The sequence below is a fragment of the Chroicocephalus ridibundus genome, chromosome 13 (genome assembly GCF_963924245.1).
Source record: "Chroicocephalus ridibundus chromosome 13, bChrRid1.1, whole genome shotgun sequence".
NCBI lineage: Eukaryota > Metazoa > Chordata > Aves > Charadriiformes > Laridae > Chroicocephalus > Chroicocephalus ridibundus.
In genome coordinates, this window is record NC_086296.1 from 1,489,011 (window position 1) to 1,508,308 (window position 19,298).

The 19,298-nt window shown below is 45.1% G+C and overlaps 1 protein-coding gene across 8 annotated transcripts in view; it reads right to left on the bottom strand.

Annotated features, from left to right (window-relative positions):
• ARVCF (ARVCF delta catenin family member) overlaps window positions 1–19,298 on the bottom strand; it is a 273,582-nt gene that overhangs the window by 156,578 nt on the left and 97,706 nt on the right. For 4 of the 8 annotated variants that reach the window (XM_063350849.1, XM_063350852.1, XM_063350850.1 and 1 more), the window contains one exon: window positions 17,261–17,326. Coding sequence is in view for 4 of the 8 variants with exons in the window: in XM_063350845.1 (XP_063206915.1) it covers window positions 4,070–4,285 (216 nt within the window). In the remaining 4 variants the exon portion in view is untranslated. Of the gene's footprint in view, window positions 1–4,069; window positions 4,315–8,582; window positions 8,675–17,260; window positions 17,327–19,298 lie in introns of those variants that run through there. The other 4 variants (XM_063350846.1, XM_063350847.1, XM_063350845.1 and 1 more) reach the window with 3 other exon arrangements.

Here is a 19,298-nt window from a genome sequence, read left to right on the forward strand (position 1 = left end):
AGGACTGTCCCTACAAATTCTTTCAACATTTCGCAACCTGCTCAGTTCTAGCGAAAGCAGAACACAGACGGGTTAACTACCAACGAGGGGTTTTGTGGGTATTTGGCATCGTAACAGGCAACAGTACTGTCCCACCAGAGCTGCCACGAACCGACAGCACTGTTATCTGTACCTGACCTTACCTGTAAGGCAAAAAAAATATGTCATTTTCCATGCTGTCAGTCCCTTAATACGGGCACAAATACGATATACAACAAAGGAAGCCAAGAGGCACCACAAACTACAATTAACTACGTAAAACTTTACAGGCAAAGATGTAACTGCGTTCTGAATGAGATGGACAGGAGAAAGAAAGGTACGCCGATGCCTCAGGGCAGCTCAGAACCCATTTCTGCTCGTCTCTGCGCACGTTCAAGCACACGTAGCGCAGCAGTGCACCCGGGTTCTCCCGACCACAGCCCTGGGAACGGCCTCCGCGTTCTCACAGTCTGCTCTCTCTCAGCGCGGAGCCCAGAGTCTTAAATAAAAGTCATGAAATACAGACAGGAGGGTTATTGTTGCTCAAACTGTAACTCAGAAAGGTTAACTTGATGGTATTTTCTTAGAAAAGCGATTTGAGCTAATCTTGTATTTTTTTCAGTTCTCACCGTGCGTCCTGCTGTGCTTCAGCGTTCACCTTTCGCTTGAAACTGACCCTCAGTTCACAAAATGTCGTTTTTGGCAGAAGTCACGGGTACTTCAGATTAACATAAAGACTGAATTATACCGGTGCTTAATTATGGCTACGAAAATGCCTGCTTAAAAAAAATAAAAAAAAAAAAAAAAAAAAAAAAGGAAAATGTGTTTGTTGGTTTTTAAATAGGTGTTATTTCTCTGGCACAGAAGTTGAAATATGAACGATCCAAATCGTAACTACGAAAATATTCTGTAGCTTTTTTCCCTAAGCTGGTTTTCCTTGAACAGCTATAATGGCATTTGCAAAGTGAAGAAAAACCCCAAATTTTATTAACTTGGTTGATTACTGACATTTCAAGATGGCCTTTTGGGGCCATTCTTTACTGCAAAAATTAGAGAAGCAAACGTTAAACCTGGTTGGGTTTTATAGTACAGCCGGATTCTCCCGTTCAGAAAGAAGCCAGCCATGTGGCTCCCACCACTCTGAGCCAGGGTAGGGAACGGAGTCAAGAACATTCTTAAAAACTGGAAGGATTTTAAGGATATTTTTATGAACCAGATAAAACCTCTATGATTAAAATTTCATCAAACGTCACACATTTCAGAGTAGAGCAGAGGTTTTCATTGAGTGACTAACGACCTTTTGTCCAGAGGGTTCTTAGCGTGGACGAGGCACTGACGCATGCCTAGCGTTGCACACCCTCCAAGAGTTCCAGAGGTGAAACACCCAACTCCGTCCCCGGCCGTGCAGCCAGCCCCACGCTGGACGGAGGGACGGGCCCGATCCCCCGCAGAGCCCGCGGGCTCGGCCTCCTGCAGCAGGTGGGGGAAAGAGGGCTTTGGCCACGGCCTCCATAACAGACCCTCGCCAGTACCGACGGGAGACGTTTCAGCAACACTCAGGACAGTGTCTCCCAGAAACCCCTCCTCTGGGAAAAATTCCCATTAAAGAATAATCTCAGCCATTTCTAATTACTATCTGACCAAACCATTAACAATTAGTTATCAACTTCTCCCATGAAAAACAACTTTAAGATACTTTTTAGAAAAATGCCCCACACTTCCTCAATGTAAAATTAAGAAGTCTACGCATGCAGTTTTTGGCAATTCCGGCACATCGGGAAGGGAAGGGAAAAGGGAAAGGGGAAGGGGGAAGGGGGAGGCAGTGAAATGGGCTGCCTGGGACAAGGAGCTATTGTTATGGAATGAGTTTAAAGTTGGTATTAAAAAAAAAAAAAAAAGTGTGGGTGGCCAAAAAATCCAGAATGAATTAATTAGAATCAGTATTTGCATAAGACCTTGATTTTGTCTTTTGAGGACTTCAGAAAACTCTTACACTTCTGGCACACTGCCTATATATTATTTTTCCTTTTCTAAAATTAAAAAAAAAAAAAAAAGACCTTAATTTTCTTTTCTGAGGAGGGAATAAGTCTGGGAGCGTATATTACACCAAGGTCCTGAGAGGGACTCTGTTACCAAAGCCCTGGCCATACGCACTTCCCAAACGAGTCCTTTGACAGATTCCACTTGACAATCAAACAACACGGAAAACTGACGCCTGGTCCTGGAGATCATTAAAGATTATTTGGCATTCTCATAAAACGGAGTTAACCCTCAGTTTTGGCCCAAACTCTACTCAGAATAACTAGATTATGTATAGTCACCTACGCAACTTCCAAATGGCAAAGCTACTACTTGAGTTGTTTCGTACTACGACTTACAGCCAAAGGCTGTGTGGGGTGATAAGCAGAGATCAGCCAGCGCTCGCCGAAACGCAGCTTCAGAGACGGCTGCAACTCACGGCAGCGCGAGAGCAACCCGGACCCACTGACCCCCTGCCTTCTGCCTCGTGTGCGCTTCACAGCCAAGTGCAATATATAATAGTAAAGATGAAATCGCTATATGTTCTGCGTAAGACTGAATGTACAGGCTTCATCCTTCATTTAAACACTATTTAATTAATTCTAGCAAGGCAGGGAGGAATTTGGCCCTCAGTACATTTAATGACAATTCACACAAATAACCTCACATTAATTCTTAACTGTGCATATTTAGCTAATCAACCATTTTATTTCATATACAAGCTACTCTAAAAACCTCAACACTAATTATTTCTGCACTAACGCTCCCCCCAGCACGCCGTGGCAATGAGCGGAGCGTACGCTGGCTCCGCCGGGGGTCACGCGCGGGGGCTGCTTCTCCCTAAGTCACGTAGACCCCCCTAACTTCAGCTCTTGCATTAAGTTTTCTTGGAAGCGGTTAGACCTGAAGCCATAACGCTGCAGAAAATCATGCTTCATCAGTTTTGTGGATAAGGAATTTCATTCTGGAGCTATTAATCAGGCACTCTGCACAAAGTCATTCAGAAAAAGTGAAGGTGAACTCATCCTTTATCTATAAAAAATATATATATATATGTAAGCACATCTCCCCTCTCCCCAGCCCAGCTGCCGAGCAGGAGGGAAGAGCCCACAGGGCCGGCTGCTCCTCACACCACGCGTCCCGAATTCAAGCGCCGACACATAGGGAAACATGGCAGCCCTTGACAGAAAAGCCGTGCTGACATAATCTGATGTAGGGGCTGCCTGAATACAGCTCGATGCAAGCGTAATTGTAAAACAGCCTGGTGTAATTGGGAAACAACTTTTAGAGTCCCCGTAGCCTGGAGTTTCTCTCTGAATTGAACAACGTTTTCTCAGGAAACAGCTTCACAAACGCTGCTATTGCTTCTGCATGACTTACCGTGCACGTCAGGGTGATTCGCGAGCCTACATAATTCAGCGATGGAAGTAGTTTATCATTGCACATTTAAACAGTTAAAGAACACACATCAAGCAAAACAATATTTGGAGATGTACAGCTACCACAAAGCCAGCTTGCAGCACTAAAATAAAGTCTATCAATTCAATAAACACGAGAAACAAATACGAAGTCCTCCCCACACAAAGAGTAAGGCTTTGCAGGATGGAAATCCCTGCTTTTCATGCTGTTCCCTCTATTCAACGTCCAGCTATTTCTAATGGAAATGTTGTTTGCTATGGAGATTATGAGTCAATTCATTGTGATTCTTTTTCGATCGCCAGCACATCACCATACTTAGAGCAAATGCACAGATTCAGAGGAGGGTGTGAAGATCTCTCTTTAGGGTTTAGCGCTCAGGGACGCACACACGTTTAAAAGCATCCCACGAGCTCAGAGGAAGTAAAAGCAACTTCTAAGCCCAGGCTCTGAAGTCGGAGCTAGCAAATGAATCGACGGAGCACACCAGCTCCGGGGTGCCAGAAGGCGAGCTACGGAATGAAGTGCTGACGACAAACAAGATGCGCCTGACTCTGGAATGGGAGGTTCTGGTGCGGGTGAACTCTAGCGACAGGTGGAAGGAGCAGGCCGTTACCTGCAGGACCAGCTGCTGCCAGGCGGTGGCCAGGGGCTGCCCATTGCCAATGTTGCAGATGCTGAGGCGGTCGGCGGGCGGATTGGCACGCTCCAGCTGCAAGGAGACGTTGCGCCGCTCTTCCTCCAGTGCCCGGGTGAGCCGCTCGAAACGAGCTTCTTGCTCTTTAACGGAGGCTAAAATGCTGGCAGCAGACCTGATATCATAGTCATCCATGACTGCTTTCAAGTGCTCCTGCCTGTTGACTGACCGGGGCAAATGGAAAGGGTTAGGTGGAGGGGTGGGGAGGGCACAGGTTAAAAATAAAAATGCACATTGTTAGTCACCCTACTAAAATACTGTTCACTCTCCGAAGCAAACTGCAGCGCGCTCTGAAAAGAATTCCTTTCCATCCATTGATGCGATTTTAAATTAAAAGTAATTAATCCAAGGCTTCCCTGTTCAAAAAAAGAAAAAAAAAACCAACCACAGGATCACCTCAGAGAGACTTTATATTTAATTCCTTTGATCTTTTTGCGAAAATGGCTCTGACAAGGGTTTTCAGCCCTCTTGCGAAGTTAATTTCACTGTGCAAATAATAATGTACTTAAAATAAATACACAAAAAATGATACGCCTTTGGAGGGAATGAGGAAGACAATCTTTCTCACTATAGACACCTGGCATTTTTGTCTTTAACAGCAAAGTGAGAAGTTTAACATTTTAAAAGACAGAAACTTCATGGTACAATGAAACAGTTGTGTCCATTTTTTCCAAGTGAATGGACACCCTCCTCCGCCCCCCAAATGTAGCAGACAGCAGCTGAAAAGAGTTTCCGTGTTTAAATTACAGAAGCACACTGTAATATGGAAAATATTTTTAAATGCAGAGAGTGCAACTGCAGTTGAAACGTGCGCGATGATGTCAGCATGGTAGCCAATGAAGCCTCATGCAGCCGTTCGCTAATAATGCAAATGAAAAAGCCAAAATCAAACATCTTCCATGGAAAACACACAAAACTGCTTGTCTCTCAATGCAGGAAAAAGAAGAATTCAGAAACGAGCTAGACGGGATGTATCTTCTGCCTTATGTCCTCTCTGGCAGGGTTACGTGTATTCCATCGAAACCCCACCTCCACCTGCACGGTGTGTGCAGCAAAACGCCCCACTGATTCCACAGATCTGCAATGTGAACTTCAGTTCAAATGTTTTCATGAGAGTACAAAATCAGCACCATCATATAAGCTTAAATGGTGGCTTCTGCAGAAACCTTTCGCTAAGCTAAACAAGGAACTGGTTACTGCTGTTCACCACTAAACTACTCGGAGCACCTCTGAGATGAGCACAGAGGCAGAATTTTCCCCAGCTCTGTAACTCAAGAACAGTTCATGTTCTGCGCTAAGTCCCTAGAAATTGTCCCTGGATGCGCAAACCGGTAGCGATTCTTCCTGCTGCCAGGGATTCTTGGTTTTCCACCTACCAACCAGGATCTCCAGGAGCGCTGGCTCTACCATGCCCTGGGCTCCTGAAGCTTTGCGTTTCCTCCTTCAGTGCCTTCAGGTGGTGCACGGTCTCACCTGACGTGTTCTCCATGACTCTCACATTCATCACGTCTCTCTCCTGTGCTGATGCTTTGGTAGCTAACGATAAGACGCTCGTACACTGTTATGTTCCCAAAAGAGGGATATTAGTAGATGTTAGGCAGCATGTTTTCGCACAGTTTGTTGGAAACTCAGAAGTAGGCCCAGGGTCTCCCTTCTTTTGTCATACGTGGTTGACATCATCCAACGGGCCCAAAAGACAGTGGGGCAGAAGTAACAGACCCAAACCCGATGACACACACCTTGATTTCATGGGAAATAACCTGCCAGCAGCTCTGTGGGGCACTGCTAACTCCTAGGGAGCTGCTGGTGAAAGGAATCAGGGTGATACGAAATCACGCTGCAAACAGTGGAAGGACTGCCATGGACAAATCTCATCATGTTTACGCACAACCGTGATTTGAGCCTTTCGGGTTCTCAGACTCATCAGAAGTGACTCTTCTCATTTCTGCATTGATTTAACTTCTACTGAGATTCTAAAAGAAAACCAAAAACCAGCACAGGGTTTTCCAGATGTCGCAAACTAGTCAAATATAGACCAAGCTGCCAACTCCACAGACCTTGCGCTCCGAACCTCGTTCTGCTGTGTTAATAGAAGTCTATAAAGCCTTGGGAGAGCAGCCTGGTCTGCCAGAGGAGGATCCCGGCCGCGCCAGGGGACGGTGTGGCTGGCGGGAGGGCTGCCCGCCGCAGGACGGGGCTGCGTGACTCCAGCCCTGGCACCGCCGCGCAGACACGGCAGCGGCTGCGCACCTCCGCGGGCTGTGTATTCTTAAAGACAGCTACCTGATTGCTAATTATCAGTGCCCTTACGCTGGAGAGAGGAAGAGCCCCATCGACACACTGCTCCAAATGCGCCTCAGATGGAGGGATGCTCCGGGCCCAAGGAAAAAGAAGGAAGAGTGAGAAGGGGCCGGGGATTAACGAACGGAGATGGGCCCGGAGAGGGGCTGCCGAGCAGGAACTCACGTTTCCTCAGCTGCTCCCCGCAGGGACCCACCTCCTGCAGCCCCATCAGCCCCTTCTCACACGCAACCGATGGGACAGAGCCGGGACCTCTGGGGGGCCAAAGGGCTGGGCACTTGTATGGACCACCCTCAGGAGGTGAACCACATAGGGAAGTAGGAACAGGATGTAAACGACAGGAACAAAATTTAAAAAAAAATGGGTTCCCTTTAGAATACATAATGCAAGTTTCTGTCCTAAGGAAAAGCATTACCAACAGCAGCATGAAAAATTGAGAAGCACCTCCCCTAATACAGATTCTGAAGCAGTAACAGCTTTAATAATAAAAATCACAGCTGACGACTGAGCTGGTATATAACTTTCAAGTCACATTCCAAGAATGCGACAAAGATCCCATTCAGAAAACCCATAATGAGCTATAAGCCCTTGATGCCACACACGAGAGAACCTAGAAAATTTGGGTTCTATAAATGGTACAAATCTCTAGAGAGCTACAGAGATCTCCATGCAGAAAATATAACGTCAACTGCCTTACAACCGTAAATATTGTGCTTCTTTTCTCTGCGCAAAGAAAAAACACAGGCAGAAAATAAACTGTATAAATTTTCAGATGTACAATTAGTGACCATAAAAATCCTAATTGCTATGCAGAAACACCAGCAGGACCAATAACTGCCTTTTAAGAACTGTTGGACAGACTTCTGCATTTCAAACGTTTTATTAGCACATAAATACTTGCTTGCTGTTGATTGCACTCCCAATTATTTACCCAGGGTTTCAACAATTTACATTATCAGCAGTCTAGACTAGAGGAGAAAAATAAAAGTACTGACTCATGAGTTAGTTACTCAGGCTGCCACTTGCAATTTGCTACCGTTTGTAAATAAATTAAAGTGCACTGAAAAGGGTATAAATAAATGAAAATATTAGACCAATAGCAGCCAGGTAAAGATTATTCCTGAGGCTGCACTTCTAAACGCAGCAAACACTTGCCTGCGGAGTGTCAAAGGCTACGCTGACAGCAGCAAATCTCTCTCCTGCCTACGTGACTCTAAATATATTAGTGTTGCATTAGAGACAGAGCAAAGTGAGAGGATCCGGTTTTTTGTGACTGTTCCTATGAAGAACTAAGGCATCAAAAGGCCTCCTACAAGTCCACACAGCTGAAGTGCTCAATAGGGATGAGGAAACTCCCCCCGGAGCAGCGAGCCAACACGGGGGTCCCACGCACCACTAATACCCCACTCATGCCCAAGCTGGAAGGCTCTTGGAAACACTGACATCCCTACGGTCACTTGGTTCTCTGCAGAAAAAGGGAGTTAACTCCGCACGCTAATTTCGGTAATAGAGGATGTTGCTGATAGTCAAGAGTTTTTAAAGAGCCCTTGAGATTGAGGGGGGTCAAGTTCTGCGAGAGCTGGGCACCTCAATCCTAACAGTCCCGGGGAACCCCGCATGCCCTGCCCTGCCGGCAGCATTCTGCCTGCCCAAGGCCACGGGCCGGCGAGTGAGCCGCCTTCGGAGAGCGGCGCCCACCTCTCCACCACAGGACATGGCAGAGCCTTCTCCCAGCGGGAGAGGAAGTGCCCCTCGGGGCACACAGGAGATGCCTCGGTCCAACAGTAGCTGCCCCACTAGTGCTCCCCCCCAGCCCGACTCCACTCGCTCCTGGAACAAGAGATGGTTCTACAATGAGCAACGCGAAGCTTGTACATCGAGCACACCAGCCGCTGCAGGAGCAAACATGAGGGCCTGCGAGCATGCATGGGAACAGGAGCTGTGCTTCTACAGGGAAGAAAACCACTGGAATAAAAGCAAAAACATGGCTTAAATAATCTATGGAGCTGAAGCGTAGTGCATGCTAATTATATTTTCACCCTGAAGAGCCACAAGAGATGAGCAGCATAAAATGACCGTTATCCCCCATGCAGTATGGGAACGCATGCAGAGAAAACCAAGCGATACACACCTAGTGGGTTACTGGGGTCAGAGCGTTAGAGCTGCTGGGACATCCCCCACTAAGACCAGGAAAGTACAGACAAAGCAGGAGAGCAGCCTCCACAGAACCAGCTACGAGAGAGAGGAAAGAGAAGACAGAGTTAGTTAATAAGGTGTTGCAGCCTCTTCTGTGCAGTCATCTCCCAGGTTCTCCTCGCTATGTTGTATAAATCATTTATTATACTGTTTTCCTCCTAACTTGAAGGAAGAAGAAACAATATTCAGAGAAGCCAACCCTGAGAAACCCATCCTTAAGGAAAAACACCCAAACTGGTTAATCTGATTTGTTAGCAGTGATCAATACTTGCACCTTCCTGTGACACTTACTGTTAATGTCCTAAATCAGGGAAAACCCTGGAGTGGAATGAGGATTTTGAATGCTACAAAACTGGAAGTTGTAGCCAAACATTTCAAAGCACAGAAACGTAACATGGCACTCTCAGAAGCGAGAATTGTTTAGGCAGGCAACTTAAGGCCCCAGGTTTGATGTATGAGCCCCCAAACAGCTCCAGGCAATCTCATCGATACCTGTTGGAGAGGGTACATTCATCTCTGAAAGACGCACGCTGCACAACAGCTTACAGCCACCTTCTTTGTTCTACCTGTCTGTAATCTAATCCGGTACGAAACCCAAGCGAAAGCAGGTTTGGGGCTGTTAGGACCTCTGCGTAGCTCTGTAAATCTCTGATTTGTTTTGTCATAAAACATTTAGCACCAAAACTTCTCTGGGTCAGCAACTGCAAATTTAGTACCTGTTTTTGCTGGAGAACACACAGAACAGAGTCCCTTCCGCAAAGGCACGGTTCTGCGAAGCAGTATATCCCCTTTTAAGCTACTACCACATCAAAAATGCTGCAACCCCGTGGCACGAGGTGCAGAGCCAGGACAAACTCACTTTGCTGCTTCAAATGGTTTAGAACATTTTCTGAGAGTAATCTTGCGCCAGCAGATTTTATGCTTGACCAGGTACTGTCTGCCTCCCTGAAGCCAGCATAAACACCATTTCTTGTGTTTCAGCCAAATTACCAGAAATACGATCCTTTCTTTGCATAGATCCAATCTCAAAGGGCATGGAACCATCACGCCAGAAAACTCATTTTTCTTAAACTAACAGAAGTAAATTCTCTGCCCAAAACATACGAGATATAACAAAACTGTGCAAAGATATGCCCAGAGATGAATGTCAGGAGGCAGCGTGAGAGAAAGACTAATTCTCAGTAAATGACCAGAGGGAATAAATTAAGCATAATCCAGCTTCTACAGACAAAAGAGCAACACTTTGGAAAATAAAATAAAATAAATATATATATTACACATACAAATTCCAACAGCTTCTCAGACCTTATGGCGAAATCTATCTTGAGCCTGGCTTCTCTCGCTGCTGCTCTGGTTGACTGAGTTCTAATCTGACCCTTACGTGACGATCTCCACCAATGAATAGCAATGAGGAATTCACAAAGAAAGCTATTTCAATATAGTTCTCTCATAGGCACAGACAGACGTACTGTGCTGGTGTCAAAAGAAACAAACAAAAAAAGCTGGTCGGGGGTTTTTTGTTCCTTTGGACAGAAGCAGTCTGTGAAACAAGGCTTCAACTGGGGAAGAAACATGGGCAGGGGAAATGCTCAGAGGAAAACTCCTGGAGAAGGAACTCTGGATCCTAAGGACGCAGCCACGAGCGCTGCAGCTCTCCAGTTCCATTGCTGCAGAAATAATGACACCGAGTAATATTTGAGGTTTTACATCAGTAGGAAATTTCATGCCATCATCCAGCAGGAATCGTTTTGTAGAAATAAATAAATTCTGCAGATAAATTTGCAGAATATCACACTGCGATCTGGGTTTGGCTACACCAACAGAAGAACGCGGACACACACACATCTCTGTACGCCCAACACAGTTCCAACCTCACGCCCTGCAGAACGGGCTCTGGGCAGCGGCACCACCACAGCATCGCCACTCGAGCCGTGATGGTTCCCAGCACATTTACAAATTAATACTTCAACTAACCTCTTAGTTAAATGCACTGAAATCATATGGTATCAACTCGCAAAAGATAGTTCTCAGCAAAAAAGAATACAGAGCTTTCTTATATCTAATACGGTCTCTCTTGTGAAATAATCATGGGAAACGCGCACACAACCAGGGCATGTTTAAATGACACCAGTCGTCTTTCCGCAGCCTCCCTCCGGTAACGATCCCTCACGTCAGCAGTTTGCTACGGGGAGTTTCTCAGGTTTTCCTTCCAAAATTTCATGCAGTGTTTTCAGGACTTGGCGACGCAGCGTGCCTACACAGCTTTAATTATACTGTAGCTCTATTTCCATAATAATATACATTTCAATTGCTATTCTGTACTCCCAAATGGAAAGGAAAATAAATTAGAGCAATACAGAACACCTTTCCGACAACTGCACGCCGATAATAGCATAAATAATTCAGTAACGCATTAAACTTCAAATTGAAATATTTTTACAAGGGTGATTTTTAAAGTAAATGTTTTAGCCGATGATTACTTTTACCCAGCATAAGAAATTTTCATTTCTCCTTGAAATTTATCCTTTTTAGACAAGAAGAGTGTAACAGCACCTTTCTGAGGCAGAGCTCTTGCTCTCCAGGACCTGAAACTCCTCTGCAGTGAGCGAGCGGAACTCTTCCCTCGCAGAGCTCTCGTTATGCCACGCTTCCCTCAAAGATCAGTCTTTGTGTTAATTAAGCATAAAACAGCACGGCAAAGCGGCATCACGTTACCTCACACCTACTAAGTGTCCGCACGAAGGTTTAATGGGGTATGTGATAGCCTATAAATTCACACTGTGCACTGGAGATCCTCTGTGTAAACGCACCCCCCCACATATCTTCAAGCGAGTGCCCAGGCGGAGCCGTTGGTTGGGAATGCTGCACCTCTCAGGAGGGTGAAGGAGGCAGAAGGGCTGAGCTCTGACTTCAGGCTGCCCCTGCCCACCTGGAACGTGGCAGAATCCCTCGCTTTGTTCGACCTCAGCAAGTGTTAATTCCGTCAGGTCAGCCACAACCATGGAAGTGGTAGCACCATTAATACTTCATTCCCTACATAAAGAGAGTCACTGTTTTGCACAACTTACTTTCTATTTATCTGTTTTGGTTGGGTAGCATTTGGAAGACAGCTCTCCCCTCCCGCCCCGTGTGAAGAAGCCAAGTCTGAAGTAACCAACTGAGCTGAATGATGTGCACAAATCGCATGGAAAAATTCAGAATATTTTGATGATTTCAGCAGTTCCATTTGCTTAACATTGTACATTATAACAAACAGGCCTAAGTTTACACGTCCCCAGAAAGGTTTATATTTTCCTTTATATTTTTTGTTTTTCTACAGAAATAAGATGCAACTCGGAAGTTAAAACTAGAATTAATAAGGTCATACTTTGCTATTTCTTGTGGAATGTGACCAGTAAATTTGCTGCTTCTCAGACACCTTTTCTTCTTCCTCAGAACTTTCCAGGCGTGCTTGCTCCCGGGTTGATCAGCCCACCGGCCCACCAGGGCAGCACCCTACAACACGCGGCGTTGCTTCCTCAAGCTGCTGCATCTCATTGATTTTTCACAGGTCTCCCCCACTGAAATCAATGAGGAGTTCTACTTAAAAATGGACTGTGCTTTGTGGTCCCTTTCTGGTTCATGCACATGCCGGTTCCCAAGTACCAGCCCAGCTGCGTTCAGCAGAAGCTCCGCGTACCAGGCTCCCACGCTCCCTCTCAGCCCAGCCTGCTTCTCCCCGACACCAACGGCCGCTCCGGCCGCTGCGAGCAGAGACAATCTCTGCAAACTTCTATTGAGTAGAAAATTCCATTATAGCCATTTTACTAGAAAGCTGTCTTCCAAGCAGCTAGTAAAAAAAAAAGCAGCTTATGCGAATGCTAGATGGTATCAGGCATTAAATTAACCATCAAGGCATTGCTGTCTGCGCAGGGTTGTGTGCCTGGACGGGGTCTGATCTCATTTGCAACAGAAACACTTCCTTACTGTAGAGGCGACCTTGCAAGCAGAGCCACCAGAAATCAATACGTCTATTCTTAGAACAGGGCTATTTCAATGAGAAAGAGAAAAGGCTAAAGATCAAAGGCAGCAGAGTTCGTAACTCCACTCCCTAGTTCTTCCCCTAGTATTTTAAAGCTTGGCTTCGTTAATATACAATCCAGTTTGGCCACAAACAAGCCAATCGCATGAACAAACTCCTATAACCTGATGCAATTACCGCCACAGAATACTTAACGGATTTCACTAAACAATATCATAGAATGGGTGGGGTTGGAAGGGACCTCTCAGATCACCCAGTTCCAACCCCCTGCCAATATACAAGTACCCTCACTTTTCTTGGCTTCTGGATGTTTTGAGGTTGGTAAACGGGCTTCCATTTTAAGAGAAAAGCTACTGAGAGGAATGGGGTCTGAAACGGTGCGTGTGTGGGGAATTACAGCTGAGAACTGCCACGTATTTACACACATTAAACCTCCATTTCCCAAAACGCAGGCCCAGGAGGGGCAGTGGGTAGGCCGCAATTTCCACAGCCAGACCAGCTTCTCGTTGGCAAAACGGAGTAACCGAAGGCCGGAAAATCCTACAAATGATCATAATAATTCTTTCATGGAAGATACTATCGTGCCATCTTCTAACAGATAGAATAAATAACAAAATGGCCAACAAAAAGACCAGGCCAGCGATGCAGAGAGGCGGCCCAACCGCCTGCTTCAGCTCCTCCCAACGCTGCCGTGACGCCGCCAGCGGACGAGTGTTTAAACTAACGGCCATTAGTTGGGAAATTGTCATTTCACCGCGCAGTTTGGAGAGCAGAGGGCAAAAAATCCAACTGTGACCCCGCAGAACAGCGAGTGTTTAAGCTCAGCAACAGATGTGTCAAATGACTCATCCCAACCACGAGGAGTTAATTGATGCTATAAATAGTACTCTGCAGACAAAAAAAAAAAAATCAATCCACTTAATTCTTGTATCCACAGCACACAGTCTAGCTTTGCTTATCAGTAAAACTATTTTCCTTTAAAGAAGTGGGCTCGGGTGTTTTACATGTAGATTAACACGGAGAGATAATTTGATTTCAGGCTATTGAGAGATTTCCTTCCTTTTATGTTTCAGAAGAACAGGGCTGCATGCAGCTAAATGAGATCCGTAGATTACAGCAGAAGAAAGGCTAATAAAACTGCACAGCTACATTCCTGGGTAATAACGAATGGGTTTTAATTCTAGGGCTCCAATCTCAGGGTTTATGAGGGCATTTCCAATTACTACTTTTAAGATTAATGCAAATAAATGCATCAAAAGGAAATAGATCTTTTACCCCATCTGAATCAAATACGTAATATCTCCCATAGCATTTTATGGCAATAAATAAACTGGCCTTGCTAGGGGAAAAAACCTTCACAGTTCTGAGGGGTTCAGAGCAAGCGTCTTCCCTATGGTTTTCTTACTACTTTCAGGAGAAAAAAAACCAAACAAAAACGCTTGTCTGTTTTCCTGAACGTGTGTCTTACTTAACTCTCACAGTCAGACGTAGTGGGTTGTGTGGCTGCTCTATTGCCCCACCAGGAACTGAAAACATTAGTATAAACAGGAAAGAAAAAATGTCAATATTCACATTTAATTCTTGAAGCTACTAATCCAAATGAATTTTATTAGCCGCTTACCAAGCAACCCTACTGCATTACTCTCCCATATTTCAGCCTCTCTCATTAAAAACAACCGGATTTCGACCTTAGGTTGCTTTAAACCAGGAACGGTATCAATGAAGAGGAAATTAAAGCAATACAAAAAGAGGGAAGAAGCAGAATGAGGCCTACTAACTCTAATTCTCTCCAGCAACATCTGTCTCATTCTAAATCAAGTATTTTTTTCCACCAAGCTAAATTTGGAAGCCTAGGCACTAAGTAAAGCTACTTGTTAGACCAAACTGTAGATCCGCTTTCTACAACTGTATGTGCAGACTCAAAGACGGCAGCGATAGACTCTTCAATCTTCAGCATCCGTAAATTCAAAACACAATCCAAGTTCATTTTACCCTTGGAAGTTTAGGATGCAATCCAAGTTTGTGCTGATTAATGCCACAGCTTTTTAGTCTTACAAGGCAAACATGCATTTGAGAATTAATAAATAATATCCGAGCAAAAGAAAAGTATTTAGCTCATCTGATGTCTTGAATAATCACCCGGTTCATGCATAAACATAGAAAGGCAGGAAAACCAGACACATTTTAATGATAGTCTCGGAGAGACTCATCATTCCATATGATGGATCTTGGCACGTAGCATCCCTCTAATACTGCCAACGAAACCGTCGTTGTGCCACGTGGCAGGAACGTCCTGCTCCGGAGCCCGGCTGCCTTTGAGGGGCAGAAACAGCATCACAGGAGCTGCCAGCGGAACCCGGCTCCTCCCAGGGGGAGACACCGCTCACGTCTCGCAGCAGAGATCTCGATCACTCACCAGCATTTTCTACTCTATGGCCAAGCACATTGGCTTCTCGGGGGTTACACCCACAGTCAAAACAGCCTCCAGGACACGTCTCGTTCCTGTTGCTGGGTAAATCAAGACGCCATAGTAACCCCATTGATTAATCCAGACTCAAGTGTTCTTTACTCATTTAGATCTTCACTTGCATGAAGCAGAAATGCAGTGTTACGCTTAGTCTGTGAAGTGTTATATCCATACATTTATCAAAAATTATATTTATTACATCACTGCAAATAGCAATTTTCACAACTAAGATTCATATCTCTGTTGTATGAGCTTTTTATTCATTGGCTTTTAGCTCTATCAAAATTTAAAGATTTGGGCCAAAGTTTTCCCTGGCAGATCTTCTCTCAGGCTGAATTTCTCCTTTAGGAAAACTTCAGCTAGAAGAGCTCGAGCCTAAAGCTAGAGCTTCAGCTCTGGAGCCAGAGCCTCTGGGGCCGCCCCACTCCCTGCCCCTCTCTTCTGCCCGTAAAACCTCTTCTGACTTTCACCTCAGCACAAGCCTCCAGTTCAGCTGGACAAACCACCACGTGTAAACTGCGTCTTCTGTGCCGAGGCTGGCCCTGATGTGAAAATCGGCTGGAATTGGGGAAAGTATTGGATTTACGGGGCCACTATCACTTGTCTTTTGGACAGATCGTTTTCCTCCAGGTAGCTATAGTCAGTCACTGACCTCACCCCTTCCAAGGCTCACCTACTTTTATGTCTTTGACTAAATCTTAATGCTTTTTGTAGCTTATGTCGCCCATCAATAATATTTCTTCTTTCCAGGAATGCACTTATCATTAGTGCCTAATTACAGTTACTTGGAAGCAGAAATATTTCTTCCAGATCGCTGAAGATCTGCTCCAAGAACCAACTTTCTATTCAAACATCCCTTTTTAACGACCATTCTGCTGTGCTGAGTGGGAAAAATAATAATTTTGCTTTAACTGTCTAGCCACTCAAATGTTTAAAATGAGTTCCCTCCATTACATCAAAATGAAAATCCTGCACTGTATAAATAGGAATGTATTCCAATTATAATAAACACTTTTAACTCATTTCATTAAGACTCTGTAACAGAGGTAAGTAGCAAACAAGTCAGACAGTAAATGCAATGTAAACTCTGTTGAGAATCATTCCTGCAAACAGCTTTGAAACTTTAAATGGGCTATATGCACTTTTAGCTTTGACATATATAAAAGGGACAATATTTAATCTAAAAATAATCAAATGAAAATGGAAAGAATTTTATAAAATATCAGTAAGATGACACTAGTTATTCGGAGGATTATTTTTGAAGAATGCTTGGCTAAAACTATAATCCACCTACATTGAGAAAAATAAAGCAGTACACAGAAGGGAGTCGTATTTCAGGGAAAGAAACAACAGTGGACTTTAATATTTAACCCCATCGTCGACCACCAAGCCCCCGGATTTAACACGGACACACCGAGGTACTGAGGTGAGTTCACAGCAGCTGAAAACGCTCATGGTCATCCTGGGAGCCAGCAGAGGACCTGCCTCTTCCTCTCAAGAAAGGCTGAGACAGCTGGCAGGGAGGGAACAGAGCGAGGAAGACTCATCTCCAGAGCAGGAGATTACTGCCGAGGTGGGCTGCAGGACGTGACTGCAGCCTTTCATCTAGAAAAACCCCGGAGAGCCCGAGCAAAGCTGGGAACGGGAGAGGAAGGGAACGCTCCGAGTCCACCTGCTGTGAACGTGGCCGCAGTAAGGGACGGTCCCTGCTCCGTCAGGGGTCCCATGAAACTCAGGGAGGCTTTCCATGGTAGAAGAAGGGAGACTTGGATCAGAGGTGGTGCGAGGTCACAAAAGAGAAAACGGTCATCCCTGTTCTCCTCAGCCAGCCCTTGAATTTGAGCCTCGCCAGGGCCTCAGCACAGCACAGAATTACAGGGGTTCCTGGCCCAGTTCCACTGGTTTAAGATTTATCACGGGTATTTCCTTCTTTCTGCCCCTCAACCATTCTAACACCATTTTAAAACAAATTTTAGTAGGCCTTCCATAGCATGCAAACTAATGAATTTCTGAGAGATGTAAAGATAATTTAAAAGAATAAAAGGAGAATGATTTAAGAACATACATAATGACAAAGCAGGAAAATACTCAAGAGACGTGGTGAGCAGCTGCAGAAACACAATACCTTTTATAGCGTTCCTTCCGTGTAGTGGCTTTAAGATAGAAATTCTTCCTCGGTTCAATGATAACTCTGTCAGAGAAACAAAGAAAACAAAAAAGACATTTTTATTCCATCTAGGGGAAGTAGGAAGAGGGGATTATTTTAAAATAACTGATAACATTTACATAATACAGTGGAAATCTGTAAGTTGTATCTCCAATTGGTTCCCCTTCCCTTCCCGAGTCGTGCTGGTGTACAAAACGTGTTACACCTGACATCTGTTCCCCCATCACCTGAAACCCCAAGAAAATCCCTCAGAACTGGAGCACAGAAAGTAAACTCCTCAGGAAGAGCTCGCCTGGCTAACGAGCTATTCCTGTCCCCTTGATTTCTGTCCCAGCGCCACCCGTATGGGCATATATCAAACACTACCAAACTTAGCACTTAAGCCAGTATATATTTAATTCCCCATTGATTCACAGATTTAAAAGCCAAAAATGTTTCCTTCGTAAGCATACACCATAGCATTTCCAGTCATCCAGGTCTAAATACCATCTAGTGACTCTAAAAATGTCAGCTGTGGCTACATAAACACACCTCATCCCGTTTGACATTTTTTCTTCTAGCAGCAGGAAATCAGGGAAATGAGGGCAGGAAGACATTCACCTTTGGAACTCACCAGACACAACTCAACAGTTTTCAACATCTCATTTTCTGTTTGAGCTTCAGCTACTATTCCCATTAAAGCATTTTTTATCCCAGAAATTTCTCGTGCAGATGACAAGCAGGACCCCGTGTCTCGCATTCCCGGTCTCCTCCTCTCTTTCTGAGGCCAAGCCCCTTTGGCGCAGGCGATTCCTGCGGATGGCCCTGGCTGGGTTCCACTGGGGCTGGAGCTGCCCCGTACGCCAGAGGTGCCACCACCCTTCCGCAGCCCCTTGGCCTGGAGGGTACGGCAAGGCCAAAGAAATCCCGTCCTCAGTAAGGAAAAACCTCCTCAACCCTTCCTACTCGCTGCAACCCAACAGCTGCTAAACCCAAATTATACAGCTCTGATGAGGGTTTCTTTGAAGCCTAATTTCTTTTAGCTTTTGTCTCCTAACAAGAAAATGACTACCTCCTCTAAGTAGGCTAATTTTATTAAAATATTCTCCATTTTTAAGCCAGAAATAATTCATGATTTATGTTTAGTGTCACCTGGAGCAGACAAAAACTACTGAAAAAATACGTTGCTTGATTTTTCCTTCCTCCTTTTCCACCTGTATTTTTTCTTTTAGTTGATAGTCAAGACGATAAGCAGCCTAAGGCGTGTGTCCTGAACTGGGACATCCTGGGCAAGACCCAGATCCACTATAGCCTTCATGGATGTCTGTGGGCTATTTAACCTTCTTCTATCATATAATCTGGGAAGAACAGCATTTTCCTATTTCACAAGATCTCATAAAAAAAAGTGTATATATATATTTTATATATATATATAAAAATTAACATGAGGTACCAGGTTCTTCAGAAAAGAAACACCCTTCTAGCGTCTTCTAGTGATAGTGATATTTGTATAGTTGGAAATTTAGTGTTGATTGTCACGAAAAAACGAGTTGTCTTTCCAATACAAGTCTAATAGTTTCATTTTATTCTTGAAGCAGAATTTTTCGTTAAAACATTCAATACCTTGTGTAACCAGGAAGTTTATCAGTAAGATAAGAACAGAGGATGTCGGCGGGTCCGGGGGAGGCCACGTTGCCACCACAACCACCCACCCTGCGGAGAAGGGAAGAGGTGGGCGAGGAGGAGTGGGGACAGCAGTTCAAGCCCCCACAGGCACCCCCTGGCGCAGGACGGGCACTGTTCCCCCTGGTCCGGAGGGTGCTGTCTGGGTTACGGCAAACCACCGGATCAGCTGGTGCCGACAGACCATGCCGTTCCCACCGTGCTCCCATGGGTGCCGTCTAACTGACACTGGGCAACCAAGGGTGGGTTTCCACGGGCTGGTGCCAGCCAAGAGCTTCACCCAAACTCCTGGGAAGCCTGGAGCTCGCCAAGGCTCCGGGTGATATTGCAGAGT